The sequence below is a fragment of the Oryzias latipes genome, chromosome 6, assembly GCF_053564925.1.
Source record: "Oryzias latipes strain Hd-rR chromosome 6, Olatipes_Hd-rR_3.1".
Classification (NCBI taxonomy): domain Eukaryota; kingdom Metazoa; phylum Chordata; class Actinopteri; order Beloniformes; family Adrianichthyidae; genus Oryzias; species Oryzias latipes.
This window is the reverse complement of record NC_136242.1, coordinates 27,421,238-27,441,914: the sequence shown is the minus strand read 5'-3', so window position 1 is coordinate 27,441,914 and position 20,677 is coordinate 27,421,238. Positions and strand designations below refer to the sequence as shown.

Genomic DNA, 20,677 nt, shown 5'->3' with positions numbered 1-20,677 from the left:
GACTGAGGTTGGAGTGCTGATGTTATCGATAAGCAAAAAAAGGATTTATGACAGATTTCTTTTTTATTTGTATTTTTTTAAATAATAATGACTTGCAAATCTGACCTGCTTTTGAAGGCGAAATCTTTTCAAAATAAACCATTTTTTTGCTTGAAAAAGAATTTTTGTGTGTTAGATCAAAGCAAGATCAGAGTCTATTTTCTCTTTTTCTTCACAAACACACCTCCACTCTACCTCACATCATTTTATATGGTTGTTGCTTTGCACTGATCTGTGAGGAAAACAGCAACTGTTCTCTCATTCTGCTCCTCTGATCAAAGTATGTCTAAACTTAGGTGCATTATTTAGTATCTCTATTTTTAAGAAATATTCATTTGGTAAAAGTTGGTCCCAGTTGATAATAAAAAAAAGCAAACCTGACCTGTTTTTAGATTTTCAAAACAAATCCATTCTGGTTCAATTATTAAACTCTCTTGCCTCTCTGATTAATCAGGAAGTGTGTGATTTGTGATCATGTTGTGTTGCTGCAGCACACATTTATTTTCTTGCAAATCTCATTGTGAGCTGACCAATATTAAGACTTTTCCAGTTTCCAGATGCAGTTTGTTTTTCTGCAGAGAAGGAAAACAATAGTTTTCTGGCTCACACTGTTGTGGTGTGGGTTCACTGCTGTTCTCCAGAGCTGTGTTGGCAGACTAGTATGTGTCTCTGGCAGCTGTCCAGGCTCTGTGGCTGCACAACCAGCCCATATCATCAACCCTCCAACACCGTGCTCCAAAGTGGCTGTGAGGTAGAACTATTTTTAACTTTCTTTCGGAAATTGCTCCAGCTTTGGGTGTTTTTTTTTTTTAAACCTTTGTTTAGGTGAAGTTTTTTTCAGCTTTACATGTGCTTTAGGAAATTTTGGGATTAACCCAGATGAAGCTTGTGAATCTAAACCAAGCTCTTGGGTTTTTAGAGGTTTCTCTGTGCACTGCACAGCTTGAATGTTCTCTCTTGAGGCGATAAAAGTTGTCATGAGTGTTGTTTGGACAGGGTTTTCTAGAAGTCTGTGTAAATCAACCTTTGCTCATCTGAGGTCTTTCAAAAGAAAGCTTCTCTTCTGCTTTTGCGTATTTTCTGATGATCCTCAGTAAACCTGGTCTGTGTGGAAGCTCCGTGGTGGTACTCGTCCTCGCCCACATGTTTCCCATATTTAGCTGTTTTCTGCTAAAGGAAAGAACAGCATGTGGATAAAAGTATAAATTGTTCTTCATCTGAGACAAAAATTCCAGTCTTTTTTTAAAACAAATGTTTTTTTAAACTTTGACAGGAACAGTCACATTTGAACATCGCATTTTATAATGTGTCAGCTTTTTCGGAGAGAAGTTCCAAAAAAGTTTGATAAACATCAGGGTGATGTGTTCAGGGTTTAAGGCAGAACTCCTCATAGTTCATTATTGACCAGAATACAGATCTGGCTTTCAGAAGGGATAATGTTTTTAACAGCTTGAGTTTGCGGCACTCGTGTGTCTGCTGGCAGCCAGCTGCTGCGGTTAATGTTGCAGCTGATCGGTATCAGAACAGGTGAGCTCGGTCGGTGGGGTGATGGCATGTAACGGAGAGACTCCCGTGCGGTTATACAACAGCCTCTCATACGCTCAGGGGTTGCGTAAGCAGCGTCGGAATATGGATTAACACTCCATAATGACTGTTGTGCTTCAGTGTAATTGGTTCAGACAGAATGCATGAGCCCAGTCACCCTGCTGTGTGCACATCTTTATTACAGGCTGCTGCTAAAACCTTTAAAGAAGCAGCAGGCTGAGTGTAAACAGCAGCATCTCTGATTTAACCACGCTAAACCACAGTCCAAGTGATCTCCTGTGATGTGTGGACACATTCAACATCTTTGGAAGCTCCACACTGAGGATCTACACAGTTAAAGCCCAAGAAGAAGAAGCAGTGAAAGCACAGGGGGCAGACATTTTTGAAATGTGAACTCATAGATATCCATGAGGACATGTGTGTGTTTCCAGGAAGTATTTATGATTATAATTCTTAAAAGTAAGGATAACCAAAGGAATCAAATATAGCTCAGGTTTATGGAAGCATATTGGATTCAACTATAAACAAATAAGGAAAGAAACAGGCAATCTTCATTCTTAACATTTTCTTGCATTAAAGAAACCCAAACAGATGAGCTTTATTCAAATTTATTCAGAAATGCAAAATAGAAAAACAAAAACTGGCATTTTTTGCTCTAATTTTTTTTCCATTTTACGCTGGAACAGTTGTCGTTCCCTAAGAGAAAAAGTAATGATAATTCTGGGGAGTTTGGTTTAATAATTTAAGCACTTTTGCTGTTTATATTGACCCAGTCAGCTCAGAGCTCAGGTGGATTTATTGAAAAACTGGCTGTAATTCCTTTTCTGCATCAACACAGACAGAAATAAACACTTCATTCTGATCAAAATAACTAATACTTCCAACATTTTGTTTTGTAGTGATTGTTCATGAAGTAAATAGGATGTATTATAAAATGTATCATTATTATTACCTGCACAATAAATCGCAAATTTATTGTTATCGCGATATCAAGCTGTGCAATACTTGTATCGCAAAAGACGGCGAAAATCGCTATAAATTGTGACTTTAAATGTCCAGAAAAAATCTTATGGCAGCTTGAAGTATTTAACGAGTCAAATAAATCCCTTTTTATGGATTTGACCAATCAGATGGAGCCTTTTTATGTTAGATGCTTACCTCCTATGTAGACGAGGGGCATTTGGAGTTTATTTTAAGTTATGTTGACTCTTAGTTAAATGAAACGGTTGCAGTGACATGGAAATTATGTATTTATTTGTTTTGATATTTGTTCATGTATCGCAAGTTATATCGTCATTGCAATATTGATCACATGCGTCGCATATATGAGTTTTCCTCGTGCAGCCTTAATTATTATTTAATGAAAGTAAATCAGAAGGAATGCTAAAACGTTTGAACAGTTCAGACATGAAAAGGAAAAGGTTTCCAAATCTTGAGGGGAGTTGCATTAAAATAAAATCCCATCCAAAAAAAATCTTTAAGAAAAGTGATATTTTCAATATAAACGAGCTGATAAAACTTTACTGACAAAAAGCTACCAGAGTCTGAGAAAACCAGAGCTTTTCTTCCAAACTTTTAGTGTTTTTTCTATCCCAGTATTTTCTGTGCAGTGTATAAACCTGTCAGAAACATTATAAATACCGGTATGTCAATCATGCAGCTCTTTCAGAAACCCCCCTCCTTCCTTTTTGTCACAATCAAACTCCTTGTGCAGATCTTCGTGTGAGTCCTGGTTGTTGTACGCGTCCAGGCGCTCTGTGTCAGAGAGCCGCCTCGTGTTTCGTTCTTTGATTGCATCTTCCAAAGCCCAACATGTGACCTGATGTGGAAGCAGTTGAGGTTTTACATGAACTCACATTTGGAATATGGTTATTCGAAGCGTAGCTCACAAAACACACGTCCACAGCAGCGGGGCAGTGCAGAGACTGAGAACTGATTAACTTCAACAAGGCCGCAGCTTTTGAAGATTTCTGTTTTCTTATACAGTTTATGAGCTTTTACTCAACTTTGCTAATGAATGCAAGTCATTTTTATTTCTTCATCTGTGATATTTGTACACAGTGTGTTTTTTATTACCAAAAGAGGAAACATTGATTTACTCTTGCACAACAATGCATTGATCTTGCAACCGATGATAGAATAAATTGACAGGCTGTGTGTGAATGACCTCTACACAGTGTCTGGTGTGTAAACCATCAGAGAAGGAATAGGCTTGGATAACGATTCCTTGTCTTTTTGCAGGACATGGAAAGAACCACAAAGATGCAGCATCAGTGCGCGCCACACACCCGATCCCAGCAGCCTGCGGGATCTACTACTTTGAAGTAAAGATTGTCAGTAAAGGTCGAGACGGGTGAGTTGAAAGAAGTTGGAGCTTGACTGCTTCTGTTGTCTGATTCTACAAATCTCACTGGGATTTTATGAACTATTGTACAGAGCCAAATCAGGATCAGCTTAAAGTGAATGCAAAACCAGATATAAATTGAAAAAAAAGGGTAAAAATTGAAAGAAAAAAAACAGTTTTAAATTCGAAAGTAAACATAGTAATTTTGGGGGTTAAAATTGCAGAAATACTGAAAAGCTTAATTTAACCTATACAAACCTACAACTGTAACCAAGTCAAAAATATTGTTGACATGTATTTTATATGTTTGATGTTCATTTCTCTCCTGTTTTGCAACAGTTTCAATTCAGACTTTTTGTTTTTGTAGTTGAGTCCATTAACTGTATCAGAACTGGACTGTATGAGTGAGTGTGACGACACCCATAGAAACGATTTACCTGCAGCTCCAACCAAATGAAGTCAATTCATATTTTCATGCCAGTGATGTCGGCATATTGGAACCGGAAATCGTCCATCAGCAGTAATTGGCCAGAATCGGTCTGAGTCAACATTTCTATGTCTCTTGCCAGTCAGGAGTGAGCTTGTTGTAAGTCCACATCCCTACTACTTGAAAGAGGGGTTCTGGAGAATCTGTCAATCTAACGTATGTAATGTTAGACATTAGATACGTTAGATGACTTAAGCCTTGTTTTCACTGAGCAGTACGGTCTGGTCTGGTCTAGTCCGGTCCAGTTTAGAATGGTCCAGGCAATTCAAGTGAGCGTTTCCACTCAAAGTTGGACCGCCGCATGCGGGGTGAAGCTAACAACAACAACAACAATGGAGCTCATCCAGCAGCTCATTTTTTTCCGCTTCAGCTTTTTGTACTTTGTATAAACAAAGCATTTAATGTTGTTTGAGAAAAAGATTGCGGACGACTAAGAGAGGAATACAGCTGCCTTCTGGAAGTTTTATTTTGTAGTACTGACCTTCAGCCAGTCAAAAGCTTTCAACAGTAGCTCCGCCCTAACTGATCCTTTCCATTTGTATATGGACCTACAACGAACAGGACCCAAAAATAGTTTGATTCGGTCCGGCTCAGTAGGTCCACTTTACAATGGAAACGCTCTAAACACTGGACGTGTCAATAACACATCAATGTTGTTATTGAGGCATCTGATTAAGTTGCACTGCAGAAAAAAAATATAGTTAAGGAATTATTAACAAAGGAGCATGAGAAGATGCTGCTTTTTTGATCCTTTCTTCAACGACTTTACAATGTCGGGTCACATGACCTCAGAGGTCATGTGATGCAGGACTATCTAATCACAATGCATTATAAAAACAATTTGGACACCATGCTCACTTTTGTTTTTGTTTTTTAACGGCGGATATGACATTACGGAATTCACAAAGTGAAAATCTAATCAATATGAGTGTTCTACAATGACTATTTATGGATCCAATGTGTTCTAATGATGAAAATGTTGACAGTTTATTAAAAAATATATATATTTTTGTCATACTACCTTCACATCTGGCATGTTCAAAGGCAATGCATTGTGGGCTATATCTAGTGAGCATCGATACACACTGGTTTTTCGCAGAGACTTCTGGGAATTTTCTAGGGAACTCGATTTTAGAGTTGTAGATTGGGACAGCACTACAAAATGGGGAACGCATACATAGTGTACTGTGTTGTGAGTAGTGAAGGAATTTGGACACAACAAGTCCAAATATGTCAATCCAACTTAAACTAATTTGCATCAATGTATGTTCATTGTTGTTTGGACGTAGACTGGTGTAATAAAAAAACGTTGCTGGTGTTCAGTGTATGAAGTAAAAAGGCTCGGTTTATCCTGCATGAACTTTGTGAACTGTCACATTTAAGACGGTGAGCCTTTTTTTGTCTTAAGTATGAAATCCAGTATTGAATGTGATGTTAGTCGTGAGGTCAGCGTGCAGAAAGACATTTCTGCTCCTGCTCCGCACATTCACCCTGCTGCTTTATTGCACCCAGGACAGGACAGCTGTTGCAGTGGTGGCTTGAGAATTTGTTAACTTGCTTCATCAGTATTTCTCTGCACTGAGTCATCAGCACAGCATCGGCCTTCATGCTACCGGCTGCAGCTCATTGTTTCACTGCCTTAATGGATTCAGCTTCGTCCCTTCATGAGGATATTTGAAGCTTAAACTCATCTGCAGTGTCTGCAAATGGCAGCTTTAGCAACATTTTTGATTAGATTTCAAAATACTTCTCAGAAATCAACAACTTTCTCCTATCTGCAGCAAAACAGACTTTTCATTCAGGTCTGATTTGTTTCAAACATCTCATCTTGGACAAGTTTTTTTTGTTTTTTAAATTGCTTTATCTTTCCAATCTTCCAAAACTCCTTACCCATGACCAGACAGATACTGCAGGGCTTCATAATCACATCAAACACTTCCTGCAGTCTTTCATCTGAACCTCTTCCTGCCTTTTTAAACTTTTGCAAAGAACTACAGTGCAGTAAGACACTTATCTGCCCACATTTGAGCAATTCTATAATTGTTCCTGACATCTGATGTCTGGAAATCCCAGTCTACAAGTGTAAGAGCTATTGAAAGTCCCTGTGAATGCCATCTGCAATGCAGAGAGTTTGTACATTTTAGCGACTAATGCTCAAACCTAAACTTTGTTTATAGGAGGTCCTCAAAATGTTCCAAAATTTTTCTGAATTCTGAACTACATTAAAAACTGTTGCCATAAAAAAAGAGATCCAAGAACAAATGTTTTGAAAGAATGACATTTCATGGAAAACAAAGCAATGGTTATGGTTAGAAAAGATGTTAATACACTCTTTTTTAAGTCCAATTTTACCAATAAAAACCTTGAGTTTGAGGCTTTGGCTTCAAGAACAATAAATATCTGGAGACTAGTGTTCTGTTGAACCTGTGAAGACTTAAGTATTCAAGTTAAGATCCTATTAAATTTAGACTATTTCTTTTCTGCAACAACAATGAGCATCAGAAGAATCTGGAAGATTCACAGATTTTCTGCCTTTTTTTAAGCTCATCCATCAGCCTGCAGTTTGTAAGGAGAATCGTATTTTTGTATGTTTGAACACCTCGGGGATCTGGACATCCACATGGATCCACCTGCAGAAAGACTCTTAGGTGATGTCTGAATTCCTTCACTACTCCTTAACCCATAAAAACTATGGATTGCAAGACTATTTAGTGCCCTGGATTTTAAATGCAATGCATTGTGGGCTTTAATAACCAATCGAGTGTGGTAAATGGTAAATGGCGTATACTTATATAGCGCCTTTCTTCCTACAAGGACAAAGCGCTTTACAGTCACAGACCCATTCACCCAGTCACACACACATTCACACACACAGTCACACACTGGTGGTCGCTCCGCTGCCAAACACAGGCGCCTGCCTACCACCAGAGGCAAGGTGGGGTTCAGTGTCTTGCCCAAGGACACTTCGACTCATGGGCGTGCAAGGCGGGAATCGAACCTGCAACCTTACGATCATGGGACGACCGCCCTACCGCTACACCACGGCCGCCCCCAAGAGTGTGCATCAATGCAGGCTGATTTTTCGCTAATAAATATCAGGGCTAAAATGGTAAACACTCTTTATGATGCACTACGTAGTGAGTGGTCAGGAAATGTGGACACAACCTAAATTTGGTTTTGTTGTTTTTGTCTTTAATCTAAAATCTTACACAACAAAATTTGAGTGAAACATTTTTCTGGCAGAAATAACAGATTTCTTTTGCCGCCGTTGGAAGCTGATGATATGTAGTTCAGATTATTCCGAATTTTTTAAAAATTGTAATATTCTTAAAAAACCTTTTAATGAATATTATCTTCCATAGAAAAAAAATGAGTCAAAATGAATTGTGTGTGTGGAAAGGCAGACAGCAGTTTGTCTCATCAGTAATAGGATGGAAAAAAAAGAGTTATTATTATTATCTACTTAAAAAAATACTGCGTCATATTTATACATTTTAAATGAATGAAACTTTTGTTCAAAAACGCCTCAAATCTATGTGTATTTTTGTTAAAATAGTAATGTAAGTGACACAGCCTGGCTTGAAGCGTCTTGTCTTTAATTTTGGAACCAAAACCCCGAAGCAGAAATTGTAGCTGCCAAAACAATCATGACTAATCAAGAAAAAGGATTGTTGGTTGCAGCCGTAGTTTTTTTTTTTTTTGTTCTTCAAAGTGTTTTATTGGGATTGACTTGGGACTTTTAAAAGCACAAGGCTGAGCCATTTTCTTCTTCCTTTCTAGATTCAACTGTGTTTGTAAAAAAGTGCTTAAAGTGTTAGATTTTTTCCCCATAAACAGCAGGAACGTAAGCTTTCGGAAGAGGATAACTCATCTTCCTCCTTGGCTCATGTTGAACGCTGCTTCTGTTACTCTGCAGACATTTATGGCTGGGTTTGCTAGAGCTGAATGATCTCAGCTCGTGCCAAACGCTCTTAGCTAACAGCATCCATGACTTTTTCAATTGAGCAAAAAGCTTTTTCTGTTATTTTTGTAGTTGGTCCTGGTATGACAGGTTGAAGGCATCAAAGCTGACCTCTGAGCTTCCACACCAACTCCCACAGTTGCCGTTTGAACTCGTCCTTGGAGACAGTTCTTTCTGCAGCCACTGTTTATGATACCAGAGCGGTTCAAAGACACTCGGCTCTTTTCAGAGCACATAGAACACAGCTGCCATGAAATGTATTGAGACGTGTAAACATGATGTCTAAAACCAGCGGGTGCTTGTGCTGCTCTCTGCAGGTACATGGGCATCGGCCTGTCCGCCCAGGGAGTCAACATGAACAGACTGCCTGGTGAGTAACATGTGAATGATGACACTGAAGCATAACAAGTGGGAAGATGATCAAAGAGATGTTTTGGGTCTTGAATTGATCTCAGGGTAATGTCTTAGTCACATGCACCCGTATGGGGGGTTGACCGGGTCCGGGGAGGGGAGGAGAGAAGAGTGGCCACATCTTAAGGTGATAAATGTAACATTAAGTATTTTTAAGGGTAATGTAATTGCATACACTTATGACGTACGGGCACCTACAGGAATGTCTGACGGAAGAAGCTGCGTTTAGCATGTTCTTGAATGCCCGATGTGAAGGTAGTATGACATGTTGTATGTTTGCTATGATGTATTTTTGTTCTACGGGCTGACCAAGCATTCTTTTTTCTGGATATTTCTTGAGGGTGACCTGTGTGCCCTTGTACCGGTTCGCCCATTTTCCTCCCTTTTCACCTGCTGCCCATATCCATCTGTACGGGCAGTTGTGGCTGAGGCATAAGGAATGGCAGGCAATAGGGGAAATATCATGGGGTTTATGGTTGGGGCAACCAGGAGAAAGGGGTGAAATGCGAGTTTCTCTGTGTATATGTGAGATATTCCTGAATGGCGGGCTGGACTAAAGCCAGCATTTCAGCTGCTCAGACAGGCTGGCATAAAAACATCCTGCGCTGCTTTTTCCTTTTGTTCTGTCTTCGTTTGCACACAGGACACACTGTTCTGGACAATTAAGCAGCATGAGAAGTGCTGTCCAAAACCCTGACATCTTCTAATTACCTAATGGTCAATATTTCCAGCTCTGACTTCATCAGCTGATATTGCAGTCAGGCCTGATGATTGTCTCTCTCTGCTTGTACTTGACAGAACAGGAAGGTTTTTTATCCATGTCACAAACTCTGGAAAGGTTTGATTTTAGGCCAGGCTCAGAGTGCAGATACTTTTATACAGAAGTGGAGATGGAGATCATGTGGACTTGGTATGCATGGAGGATAGAAAGAAACTGATTTAGTGGTTGTGAGTGGAAATGCTGTTTGGTTGTAGAGTCAGCAGCCTTACGGCTATAGAAACATGTCTGGGCATGTTGCTGAGTGCTCATGGATCAGAGGCAGATGATGTGGACTCTGGCTTATGCTTTGACCTCAGACTAATCCGATTTTAGGAAAAACATTTCCTTTCACTTTGCACAGATAGCTCAGTTTTTATTTCAAAATAGAAATGACTCCAAGATTAATAAACTATAAAAACAATTCTCACTTTGATTGCATTTAGCAAACAAACTTTTGTCTTCTTTTTCGTTATTAATTTGATTGCATAAAACAATAAAACCAATGTTTTCCTTTTGCTATAGTTATTCTTATATTTTTAGTTTTAATGCCATCCATATCTTCTGCTCACCTCAGCTGATTTTAACCAGCAAAATTACAGCAACTTCTTCCATTGAAAATGAACGGGTTCAAATTTCTAACTATCTTCATTTTAAAACCCTTTCAGTGATAAAAGCTGCTATGATCTTTTTCAGCTCTCAGTTTACATAAATTTGACATAAATCCGTATTTTGTTGCTGCATAATGAATGCCTGTGAAGACATTATTCCAACTACCGCTAAACATTTTTGTAAAGGTATGGGACTATGGAATAATCATACAACTTCTTTTTATTTGCTGTGGTTTGTTCAAAACACATTTTGGATTTTAGCTAGTTTTGTGTTATGTATCATTGTTGGCTTAAAGGAAGCTTGTTTAGCAAGTTTGCTGAAATCATTTAGATGATTGTAGTTTTTATCTGTTTTTTAGGACAATAAAAGTGTAGCATCTGTACCTCTTTTTACTATCAGCTGAGCAAAAACAACAAGAAGCTTCAGCAACAGTGCAATTAAACCATTTCTGCAGGAAATACAATTTATGTAGTTTTAGTTTATCACTGATTTTCTGCTGCTGCTTCACAAACAAGAGCTTTTATATGAAATTGATTTGCTTTGTATCCCCAAAAGGGTGTTTTAAATTTTACTGGAATTACAGAATTAACCGCAACAAATGAGTCGAGCCAAACAGGAGAAACAGTGAGGAAAACAAACACTATCCATCCGCACTTCTACTTTCCACCTACTCTTTTTATAATTTTGTTCTGTGTTGTCATTTTTGTTTTATAAAATTAGAGGTAGTGTTCTGTGTTGATTCAGTTTAATCAGTCCTTTTATTTTTTTAGAAAAAGACATTTAAAACGGTTTCAACCTCTTCACGCCATTTAATCCTGGACCCCAATTTCTTTAGCATTAAATTGAAAAAAATATATTTAAAAAATATTTGTAAATTAACTCAGGCTGGAAGGGTTAAATAAGGGATGATGGCTGATGAGGTGTGCATTATCAGAAATTAGAGGGCGACACAGAAGCTTTCGTAAAGTCAGTTTATTTCTGAAAATGCACACCTTGAAGGCCATTATTCCGCTTTAACCATGGTCACTTCCAAATGAAATAAATACTCAATCAATTTTTAGCACCTTTTACTTTTACTTAATGGCTGAGCCGGGACCGACCTCGGCTGTGGCAGCAAACCAAAGTGATAAGTACTGGTCGTCATGCTGGGTTAAATAAAGCAACAGTTTCTTTCAAGAAGCCATGCAGTGATGTAGAACATTTGAGCTACATGACCTGAGCTATTTTTTTTTATGTACATCATCATTGTCGATTATCACTTTTTAATCCACACCCAGCAGCCAATCAGAATTTGACACAAAAGTTTCATACAGGCGTCTTGAGCTGAGTTTTTGTGATGAACTGGAGGAGTCAATTTACTAAAGAAAATCTGCAAATACTAAAAAACGCAAATACGTAGAGGAACTCCATATAGCAGTGCTTCTCAATTATTTTTTGCCAGGCTCCCCCAGGAAAAAGAAAATGTTTCGCGACCCCCTTAACCCACCACCCACCCATCCACACACACACACACACACACACACACACCTACAGGTTACTGTGGTTTGCAAGGACATTTTTCAGAAACAAGTTTGTTGGTTAATTATAAGGACCCCACTTTCTGTCTTTTCTACCAAGAAATTAAATACTTAAAAAAATCTATTTTAGGTCATAAAACAAAGAAATCACTTCAAATTTAGTTTACACGCAACACAACCAGAACTGTAGCTATCTGACTTTATGCATACTTATGAGGACATGTATAATTAGGTTATTAAGTCCCGCCTATGACAAAAACAGACATTTCAAGGACTATGAACATTGTAAAGACAATGGCTTTAATGCTCCAAAGGAATGCACCCCAGTCCATTGTGGGGTCAAACACAAATGCCTTTTATCATATAAACACTGCAATGTCAACATTCTGTTTGGGGAATATACTACTCACATTATCCCAAGCTATTCTGGAAAAAAAACAAGGACACCACTGGAGTGAATTTAAATGCCAGGGCTTTGGTAAAGAAAATTGAAGTTATTGATATACATCCACTATATACATTTATTCATAATCAAAAAAATGACTGGAAACATGTGTAACTTAAAGTCACACATTATTGTAAACTTTGTTCTAGTAAATAACATGATCATTCCAGTGGTATGTTTCTTGTGCTTCAGTGTCACATAGCACTCATTTATACTTCAGAGTTGTGCAGAAACAGCTAAAAGAAACTTGCTGGCTATTATATCATGAAGGATAATAAGGCTTAAAATGTCTTGGTTTCATAATAAATATGCATTTCTTAAGTTCTTACTTGTGATTTAAATCAGTACATTTTCTTGTGAACAAGCTGACTGTGCACAAGCCCTGTCTGGCAGGAAACTGAACGAGAGCCCTGAAGATTATATTCAATTCTGTTACTTTAAATTGTAAATACATTTTTATATATAGATGAATGAACACAAAAAATCCCAATCTGGCACTGAACAGCCAAGTTTATTTTGAACAATGGTGAAACAGATCATAAATGTCTCCTAACTTTTTGGCCACCTGTCTTCTCTTCAACAAACTTGTAACATATATTCTTCAAACTATGCTTATTCATTCAACAGCTGTTTTCCTTTTGCTGTTTTTTCCTTTTTTGAATCAGGCCACGATTTCTGACAAAGTCTATTATGTTTTGGACTGGGCGACTAGCTAGTGTAGGATGCTCACCACTCCTACACTGTTTGATTTCAACAACAGTAGCCAGCTTTCCATTAGCAATGTGTTCCTGGAAATGCCTCATCACAGCTGCAATTTCTTTGGGAGACCATGGACGTTTTTGCTTTCTACGTGGATCTTCCATCTCAGCATAATTTTCAGGGAGGGCTACAAAGAGGGAGGGGTTTAGGGGATATGAGAGAGAGCGAGAGAGAGAGAGCAATTAATTAATTGATCAAGACTAAATTAAGACATTTTTCACTGTTTTACTGTGCTAAACTATAAAAACAAGAGCTTCAACGGAAGCGTCCCATCTTCAGAGTTGTCATCAGTTGGTTGTATGTGACGTACTTAAAAAACAGCTGATTGTCACTGAGCCGGAGTCACCTGTCAGACTTAAAATTTGTTCTGTAACAATGACGGCTCTTGTCTAACATGTTCATTTGCATTCTGTTAGGTACAATTAAGAAAGCAAGAAAATGCCAAACTTATTAATTTTAGAGCAGAAAAAGAATTACAAATGGAGCAAAATCTGGTAAAATATCTAGAACTGTCTTTGACACGTTTTACAATGACCTGTGTTTTTGTGAACATCATCTACAGACATGTAATTATTTATTTCTTAACTGTCCCCTTAAAAAAGACAACTCCATTAAAGAAATTTTTAAGTGACCATGTACGAAGTCCAACTTAAACGAAAAATACTCACCTTTATATTTGACACAAATCCATTTCCTGGCACTTAAGGGGCCATGACAGAATGCACATTTTTCAAATGATGAAGCTGATGAAGAACCCACTTTATGTTGGAAGCTCTGCAAAGAGAATAAAACATTTTGTTATTTACTACAAACACTACAACTTCCTATAAAAAAGTAACATCTCTGTGTAGCATGCCAAATTTGTAATTTGATTATATTTTTTGAAAATCTATTTTTCTGTTTTGAAATTCTTTTATGAAGAGTAATACCTGTGGTTTGCCTTTTTATCAGATGTAAAAAGTTTTGGAAAAATGAATAAATGGACCTGGTAATTTAACCATATTGCCATGCAAAATTCAAAAATCTGTCTGTAGTATCCATCTATCCATCTACAGTACCTATCTGTGTGTGTGTGTGTGGAGGGGCCTTCCAAAGAGCAATGTTGAGAAAAGGTATTGAGAGAATCACTGCTTGACAAGATCCAAATGAACAATGACCAAAACTATCACCGAGTCCCCTCTAACATGTACACCAGACAGTAACCTACATTCAAGGGACTGTTACATTTACACATGGACACGTAAGAATCAGATGATTACACCAAACAGTCCCCACAATGTCTGTGTCATACTACACCACTTTGCAGGGACTGTGTCTACTCCTGTCACTATAAATTACAAAGACAGCATTTTCTGTATGTGTTGTCAAAAAAACCAAAACACATTAATGATCACCTGTTTCTCATCTGGGAGTGAGGTCGAGGCCTTTGGTGTATCGTTATCAGCAGGATGTCTGTCTTCTGAAATCTTGGAGTAAACACAAAAAAACACAGACATTAACAGCAATTCCACAATACTTTACCTACTTTTACAAAAATAACTCTTGGGAAGGGCCTTCCACAGAGCAATGTTGAGCAAAAGTATTGAGAGAATCACTGCTTGACAAGATCCAAATGAACAATGACCAAAACTATCACCGAGTCCCCTCTAACATGTACACCAGACAGTAACCTACATTTAAGGGACTGTTACATTTACACATGGACACGTAAAATTCAGATGATTACACCACACAGTCCCCACAATGTCTGTGTCATACTACAACACTTTGCAGGGACTGTGTCTACTCCTGTCACTATAAATGACAAAGACAGCATTTTCTGTATGTGTTGTCAAAACAACCAAAACACATTAATGATCACCTGTTTCTCATCTGGGACTGAGGTCGATGCAATTGGTGTATCGTTATCAGCAGGATGTCTTTCTTCTGAAATCTTGGAATAAACACAAAAAAAGCACAGACATTAACAGCAATTCCACAATACTTTACCTACTTTTACAAAAATAACTCTTGGGAGGGGCCTTCCACAGAGCACTGTTGAGCAAAGGTATTGAGAGAATCACTGCTTGACAAGATCCAAATGAACAATGACCAAAACTATCACTGAGTCCTCTCTAACATGTACACCAGACAGTAACCTACATTCAAGGGACTGTTACATTTACACATGGACACGTAAAATTCAGATGATTACACCAAACAGTCCCCACAATGTCTGTGTCATACTACACCACTTTGCAAGGACTGTGTCTACTCCTGTCACTATAAATTACAAAGACAACATTTTCTGTACGTGTTGTCAAAACAACCAAAACACATTAATGATCACCTGTTTCTCATCTGGGAGTGAGGTCGAGGCCTTTGGTGTATCGTCATCAGCAGGATGTCTGTCTTCAGAAATCTTGGAGTAAACAAAAGAAACACACAGACATTAAGAGCATTTCCACAATACTTTACTTACTTTTACAAAAATAACTCTTGGGAGGGGCCTTCCACAGAGCAATGTTGAGCAAAGGTATTGAGAGAATCACTGCTTGACAAGATCCAAATGAACAATGACCAAAACTGTCACTGAGTCCTCTCTAACATGTACACCAGACAGTAACCTACATTCAAGGGACTGTTACATTTACACATGGACACGTAAGATTCAGATTATTACATTAAACAGTCCCCATAATGTCTGTGTCACACTACACCACTCTACAGGGACTGTGTCTACTCCTGTCACTATAAATTACAAAGACAGCATTTTCTGTATGTGTTGTCAAAACAACCAAAACACATTAATGATCACCTGTTTCTCATCTGGGAGTGAGGTCGATGCCTTTGGTGTATCGTCATCAGCAGGATGTCTGTCTTCTGAAATCTTGGAGTAAACACAAAAAAACACAGACATTAACAGCAATTCCACAATACTTTACCTACTTTTACAAAAATAACTCTTGGGAGGGGCCTTCCACAGAGCAATGTTGAGCAAAGGTATTGAGAGAATCACTGCTTGACAAGATCCAAATGAACAATGACCAAAACTATCACTGAGTCCTCTCTAACATGTACACCAGACAGTAACCTACATTCAAGGGACTGTTACATTTACACATGGACACGTAAAATTCAGATGATTACACCAAACAGTCCCCACAATGTCTGTGTCATACTACACCACTTTGCAAGGACTGTGTCTACTCCTGTCACTATAAATTACAAAGACAACATTTTCTGTACGTGTTGTCAAAACAACCAAAACACATTAATGATCACCTGTTTCTCATCTGGGAGTGAGGTCGAGGCCTTTGGTGTATCGTCATCAGCAGGATGTCTGTCTTCAGAAATCTTGGAGTAAACAAAAGAAACACACAGACATTAAGAGCATTTCCACAATACTTTACTTACTTTTACAAAAATAACTCTTGGGAGGGGCCTTCCACAGAGCAATGTTGAGCAAAGGTATTGAGAGAATCACTGCTTGACAAGATCCAAATGAACAATGACCAAAACTGTCACCGAGTCCTCTCTAACATGTACACCAGACAGTAACCTACATTCAAGGGACTGTTACATTTACACATGGACACGTAAGATTCAGATTATTACATTAAACAGTCCCCATAATGTCTGTGTCACACTACACCACTCTACAGGGACTGTGTCTACTCCTGTCACTATAAATTACAAAGACAGCATTTTCTGTATGTGTTGTCAAAACAACCAAAACACATTAATGATCACCTGTTTCTCATCTGGGAGTGAGGTCGATGCCTTTGGTGTATCGTTATCAGCAGGATGTCTGTCTTCTGAAATCTTGGAGTAAACACAAAAAAACACAGACATTAACAGCAATTCCACAATACTTTACCTACTTTTACAAAAATAACTCTTGGGAGGGGCCTTCCACAGAGCAATGTTGAGCAAAGGTATTGAGAGAATCACTGCTTGACAAGATCCAAATGAACAATGACCAAAACTATCACTGAGTCCTCTCTAACATGTACACCAGACAGTAACCTACATTCAAGGGACTGTTACATTTACACATGGACACGTAAAATTCAGATGATTACACCAAACAGTCCCCACAATGTCTGTGTCATACTACACCACTTTGCAAGGACTGTGTCTACTCCTGTCACTATAAATTACAAAGACAACATTTTCTGTACGTGTTGTCAAAACAACCAAAACACATTAATGATCACCTGTTTCTCATCTGGGAGTGAGGTCGAGGCCTTTGGTGTATCGTCATCAGCAGGATGTCTGTCTTCAGAAATCTTGGAGTAAACAAAAGAAACACACAGACATTAAGAGCATTTCCACAATACTTTACTTACTTTTACAAAAATAACTCTTGGGAGGGGCCTTCCACAGAGCAATGTTGAGCAAAGGTATTGAGAGAATCACTGCTTGACAAGATCCAAATGAACAATGACCAAAACTGTCACTGAGTCCTCTCTAACATGTACACCAGACAGTAACCTACATTCAAGGGACTGTTACATTTACACATGGACACGTAAGATTCAGATTATTACATTAAACAGTCCCCATAATGTCTGTGTCACACTACACCACTCTACAGGGACTGTGTCTACTCCTGTCACTATAAATTACAAAGACAGCATTTTCTGTATGTGTTGTCAAAACAACCAAAACACATTAATGATCACCTGTTTCTCATCTGGGAGTGAGGTCGATGCCTTTGGTGTATCGTCATCAGCAGGATGTCTGTCTTCTGAAATCTTGGAGTAAACACAAAAAAACACAGACATTAACAGCAATTCCACAATACTTTACCTACTTTTACAAAAATAACTCTTGGGAGGGGCCTTCCACAGAGCAATGTTGAGCAAAGGTATTGAGAGAATCACTGCTTGACAAGATCCAAATGAACAATGACCAAAACTATCACTGAGTCCTCTCTAACATGTACACCAGACAGTAACCTACATTCAAGGGACTGTTACATTTACACATGGACACGTAAGATTCAGATTATTACATTAAACAGTCCCCATAATGTCTGTGTCATACTACACCACTTTGCAGGGACTGTGTCTACTCCTGTCACTATAAATTACAGAGACAATATTTTCTGTATGTGTTGTCAAAACACATTAATGATCACCTGCTTCTCATCTGGGAGTGAGGTCGTTGCAATTGGTGTATCGTCATCAGCAGGATGTTTGTCTTCTGAAATCTTGGAGTAAACAAAAAGAAAGTAACAGACATTAACAGCAATTCCACAATACTTAACTTAATTAGCAGACCGGTGTAGTTCATCTACCACTGTCACTATCCACCCTAGTACTAGTTGTTAGTATTTATAATAATACTCACTTAGATAATAACAGTTTTGTCGGCTTTAATATTTTTCCGCTTTGTGAAGTTCTATTTTATATTTACCTTCATTCTCCATGGCCAGTCTGAGTCTCCATTGTTATAAGTAATCGCTTCCTTTGGTTTAATGTCTTTTGTTGCAAAAACACATAAATGAGGATGTCCTTTCACCGTGACCGTTTTGATTTTGCCATTTGGGTTGATATGGTCATCATTGACCAGTCTTCCCAATGAGCCGTCCTCTTTCGCTGCATCAATACTGAAATTAGAAAAATTCCCATGTAGAAGATTGCTTAACTTTAAATGAAATGACTATTTCTTATTTCAGTAGATAAGACTAGCATTTTTTCATTTTGTGTGCCAGTAACCTTACAAATATGTGTATCAATATATCATGATTTACATACCACAGCTGTTTTCCATTGTAACAAAACTCAAACATGAAGACTTTTAAGCCTTTGTGGTACAGTTTAACTCTCCTTTCATACTTCTTTTTTTCCATCAAATCCCCTCTGTATTCAACAAGAAATTCTCCTCGTTCTAAGTGTCTCTTTGCAAACACTACTCGACCTAACAGAAGAAGTAAAAATGTAAATCACAATATGTATTTAAAAGAAGTACTTTTTTAAATCTTGAAATCTTTGCAACTCACCTTTGAGAGAGTTAATGAATTTCACGTCCAATCCTTCTCTGTCCTTACCCCTGGATGCATAGTATACCGCTTCATCCTTGGGTTTTACTCTTATTCTCTGGGGTCTCTGGACTCCTTTCTGTTATTATCAAAATATTTGGATTTTAGCAAACAGACAAACACTTTTAAAATAATATCTATAACACAGGGGTGGCTAACCCTGATCCTCCAGAGCCTCAACCCTGACTTCTTTCCAGCTCTCTCTGGACTGCTTGATGCTGACAAACCTAAATCAGGTGTGTTCATTCAATCAGTCAGCTAATCAACAGCAAGCTGGTTAGGGAAACTGGAAAACAGGCAGGGTTGAGGCTCTTGAGGACCAGGGTTAGCCACCCCTGATCTAAAGCATAAATTAATCCTGGTTTGAGCAGTCCAGGTTCTGGGGTTTCTGAACAGGATCTGGTCTTAGGTGGTCTCAGTCCGCAAAAATGTAGTGGAATGTTCCTTCAGTGCCCTCACAAATCGGAAGCTGTAAATAGGACACTAAGCCTCATTTCAAATAGCCACACATTTTTAAAGGCCCTACCAAGTATTTAACTCCTACAGCAGTAACATGCTTCCTGAAATTACCATATTTTCACGACCATGAGGTGCAATGGGTTTTAGGGTGCAGGCACGTTAAAACAAACCAGTAAAACATATATGCTAGTTTGTGTTTTAAAAAGGCAGCAGGAGCAAAAATGAGTTGGTTGTGATTTATGTTTTCAGTCATCAAATCAGCATCTAGAAATCCATCAAAGGCCTCAGTAAAGTGCAAGCAGACACATCTTTAACCTTTCCTACTTTGTATGCCCCCCCCCCCTCCTTCTCTAAAAATGAGACCTTCTGCCGCTTATTAATACAAATAAAATGTTATGAAAAAATATGTGCGTGGGTTATTTAACTGACAGCAATAACATGCTAGCTGACAGCAACATGCTAGCTTCTAAACCGCTAGCTTGTTGTTTTACAGTGAACAAAAGCAAAACTTTAACTTTAACAAGTCTCCCCAAAAAAGGACAATAAGGAGGGGATCAGAACGCTTTCAGACTTTTATTGGGTACAATTTCTGTACTTTGAACGAAGCAAGTTAAAAAGCTTACCTTTCTGTTTTCACCAGACCCCTCCATTACTCCTCATGGTCCTCTTCGAATGATCACGTGAAGTACGTGTGGTATGTCTATCTCATCAGCTCATTGGCTGATGAGAAGTCAGGTTTATTAACCCTGCGCATGCTCCTGTCTTTGAAAAGGTGCCGCTAATGTGTGTGAAGGAAAAGAGGAGAGCTATGGTGGCCCTGAAGTGCAAATCATTTAACAAATCACTTGATACAAAAAAAATTTTTAAATCACGACAATTTAAAAAAAAAAGTTAAATAGCAGTATTACATTTTAAAAACAAAACAAAATTTTAGAAAACTAAAATTTGTATTTTTTTTTTAAATTGCTGGTTCTTTAGAAGAAAAAAAGACTTTTTTTTTTAACCTGCTTCATAAGCCTTATTGGTTGTAAAGGATGTTATAGGGAGTGGAAGAGTAGCTGTAATTACTGCCTTAAGAGTCTGATGATCTGGAAAACCACATCCAGTTTTAGGCACTGGCAATACGGATGATGGCCCAGGGCGCAAAATGAAGGGGGGCTGCGCCGGCGGCTGAGCCCATGTAAAATAATATATGTACCACTATTAGTTTACTTATGTCACAGAGTTTGTAAGAGCATGAAACCTGGCGGTGCCCCCACCCTGCAGCTCCGCGCTCTCCTATCTTTGAGAAGTGTGAAGAAGGAGAAGGGGAG

At 38.3% G+C, this 20,677-nt stretch overlaps 2 protein-coding genes across 8 annotated transcripts in view; one reads left to right on the top strand and one right to left on the bottom strand.

Annotated features, from left to right (window-relative positions):
* The window catches only part of ranbp10 (RAN binding protein 10), a 57,843-nt gene that overhangs the window by 9,168 nt on the left and 27,998 nt on the right, over window positions 1-20,677 (top strand). For both annotated transcript variants that reach the window (XM_011475864.4, NM_001201503.1), the window contains 2 exon segments: window positions 3,826-3,937; window positions 8,694-8,746. In XM_011475864.4, coding sequence (XP_011474166.1) covers window positions 3,826-3,937; window positions 8,694-8,746 — 165 coding nt within the window.
* LOC105354252 (uncharacterized) lies at window positions 11,957-20,133 on the bottom strand. 6 transcript variants are annotated; one of them, XM_023955956.2, is made up of 15 exons: window positions 19,988-20,133; window positions 18,867-18,984; window positions 18,622-18,784; window positions 18,281-18,473; window positions 18,003-18,074; window positions 17,545-17,616; window positions 17,077-17,148; window positions 16,610-16,681; window positions 16,142-16,213; window positions 15,675-15,746; window positions 15,207-15,278; window positions 14,739-14,810; window positions 14,272-14,343; window positions 13,546-13,651; window positions 11,957-13,004 (listed from the first exon to the last, which is right to left on the bottom strand). In XM_023955956.2, exons 1-15 carry the CDS (start codon window positions 20,012-20,014, stop codon window positions 12,739-12,741), a joined length of 1,521 nt encoding a protein of 506 aa, XP_023811724.1. In that variant the 5' UTR covers window positions 20,015-20,133; the 3' UTR covers window positions 11,957-12,738. The 6 variants fall into 6 exon arrangements, with proteins under 6 accessions (XP_023811724.1, XP_078805055.1, XP_078805056.1 ...); XM_078948929.1 differs by lacking the exon at window positions 19,988-20,133 and adding an exon at window positions 19,065-19,281; XM_078948930.1 differs by lacking the exons at window positions 17,545-17,616; window positions 19,988-20,133 and adding an exon at window positions 19,065-19,282.

What these genes read in the sequence shown, in the direction of transcription:
- LOC105354252 (XM_078948929.1), bottom strand. Translation starts at nt 19,151, where the DNA reads ATGAACACACCTGATTTAGGTTTGTCAGCATCAAGCAGTCCAGAGAGA. An exon ending in TGAGGCTCTGGAGGATCAGG is followed by an intron (nt 18,985 to 19,064) that starts GTTAGCCACCCC and finishes TGATAATAACAG; the next exon opens with AAAGGAGTCCAGAGACCCCA. An exon ending in CACTCCCAGATGAGAAACAG is followed by an intron (nt 16,682 to 17,076) that starts GTGATCATTAAT and finishes GTTTACTCCAAG; the next exon opens with ATTTCAGAAGACAGACATCC.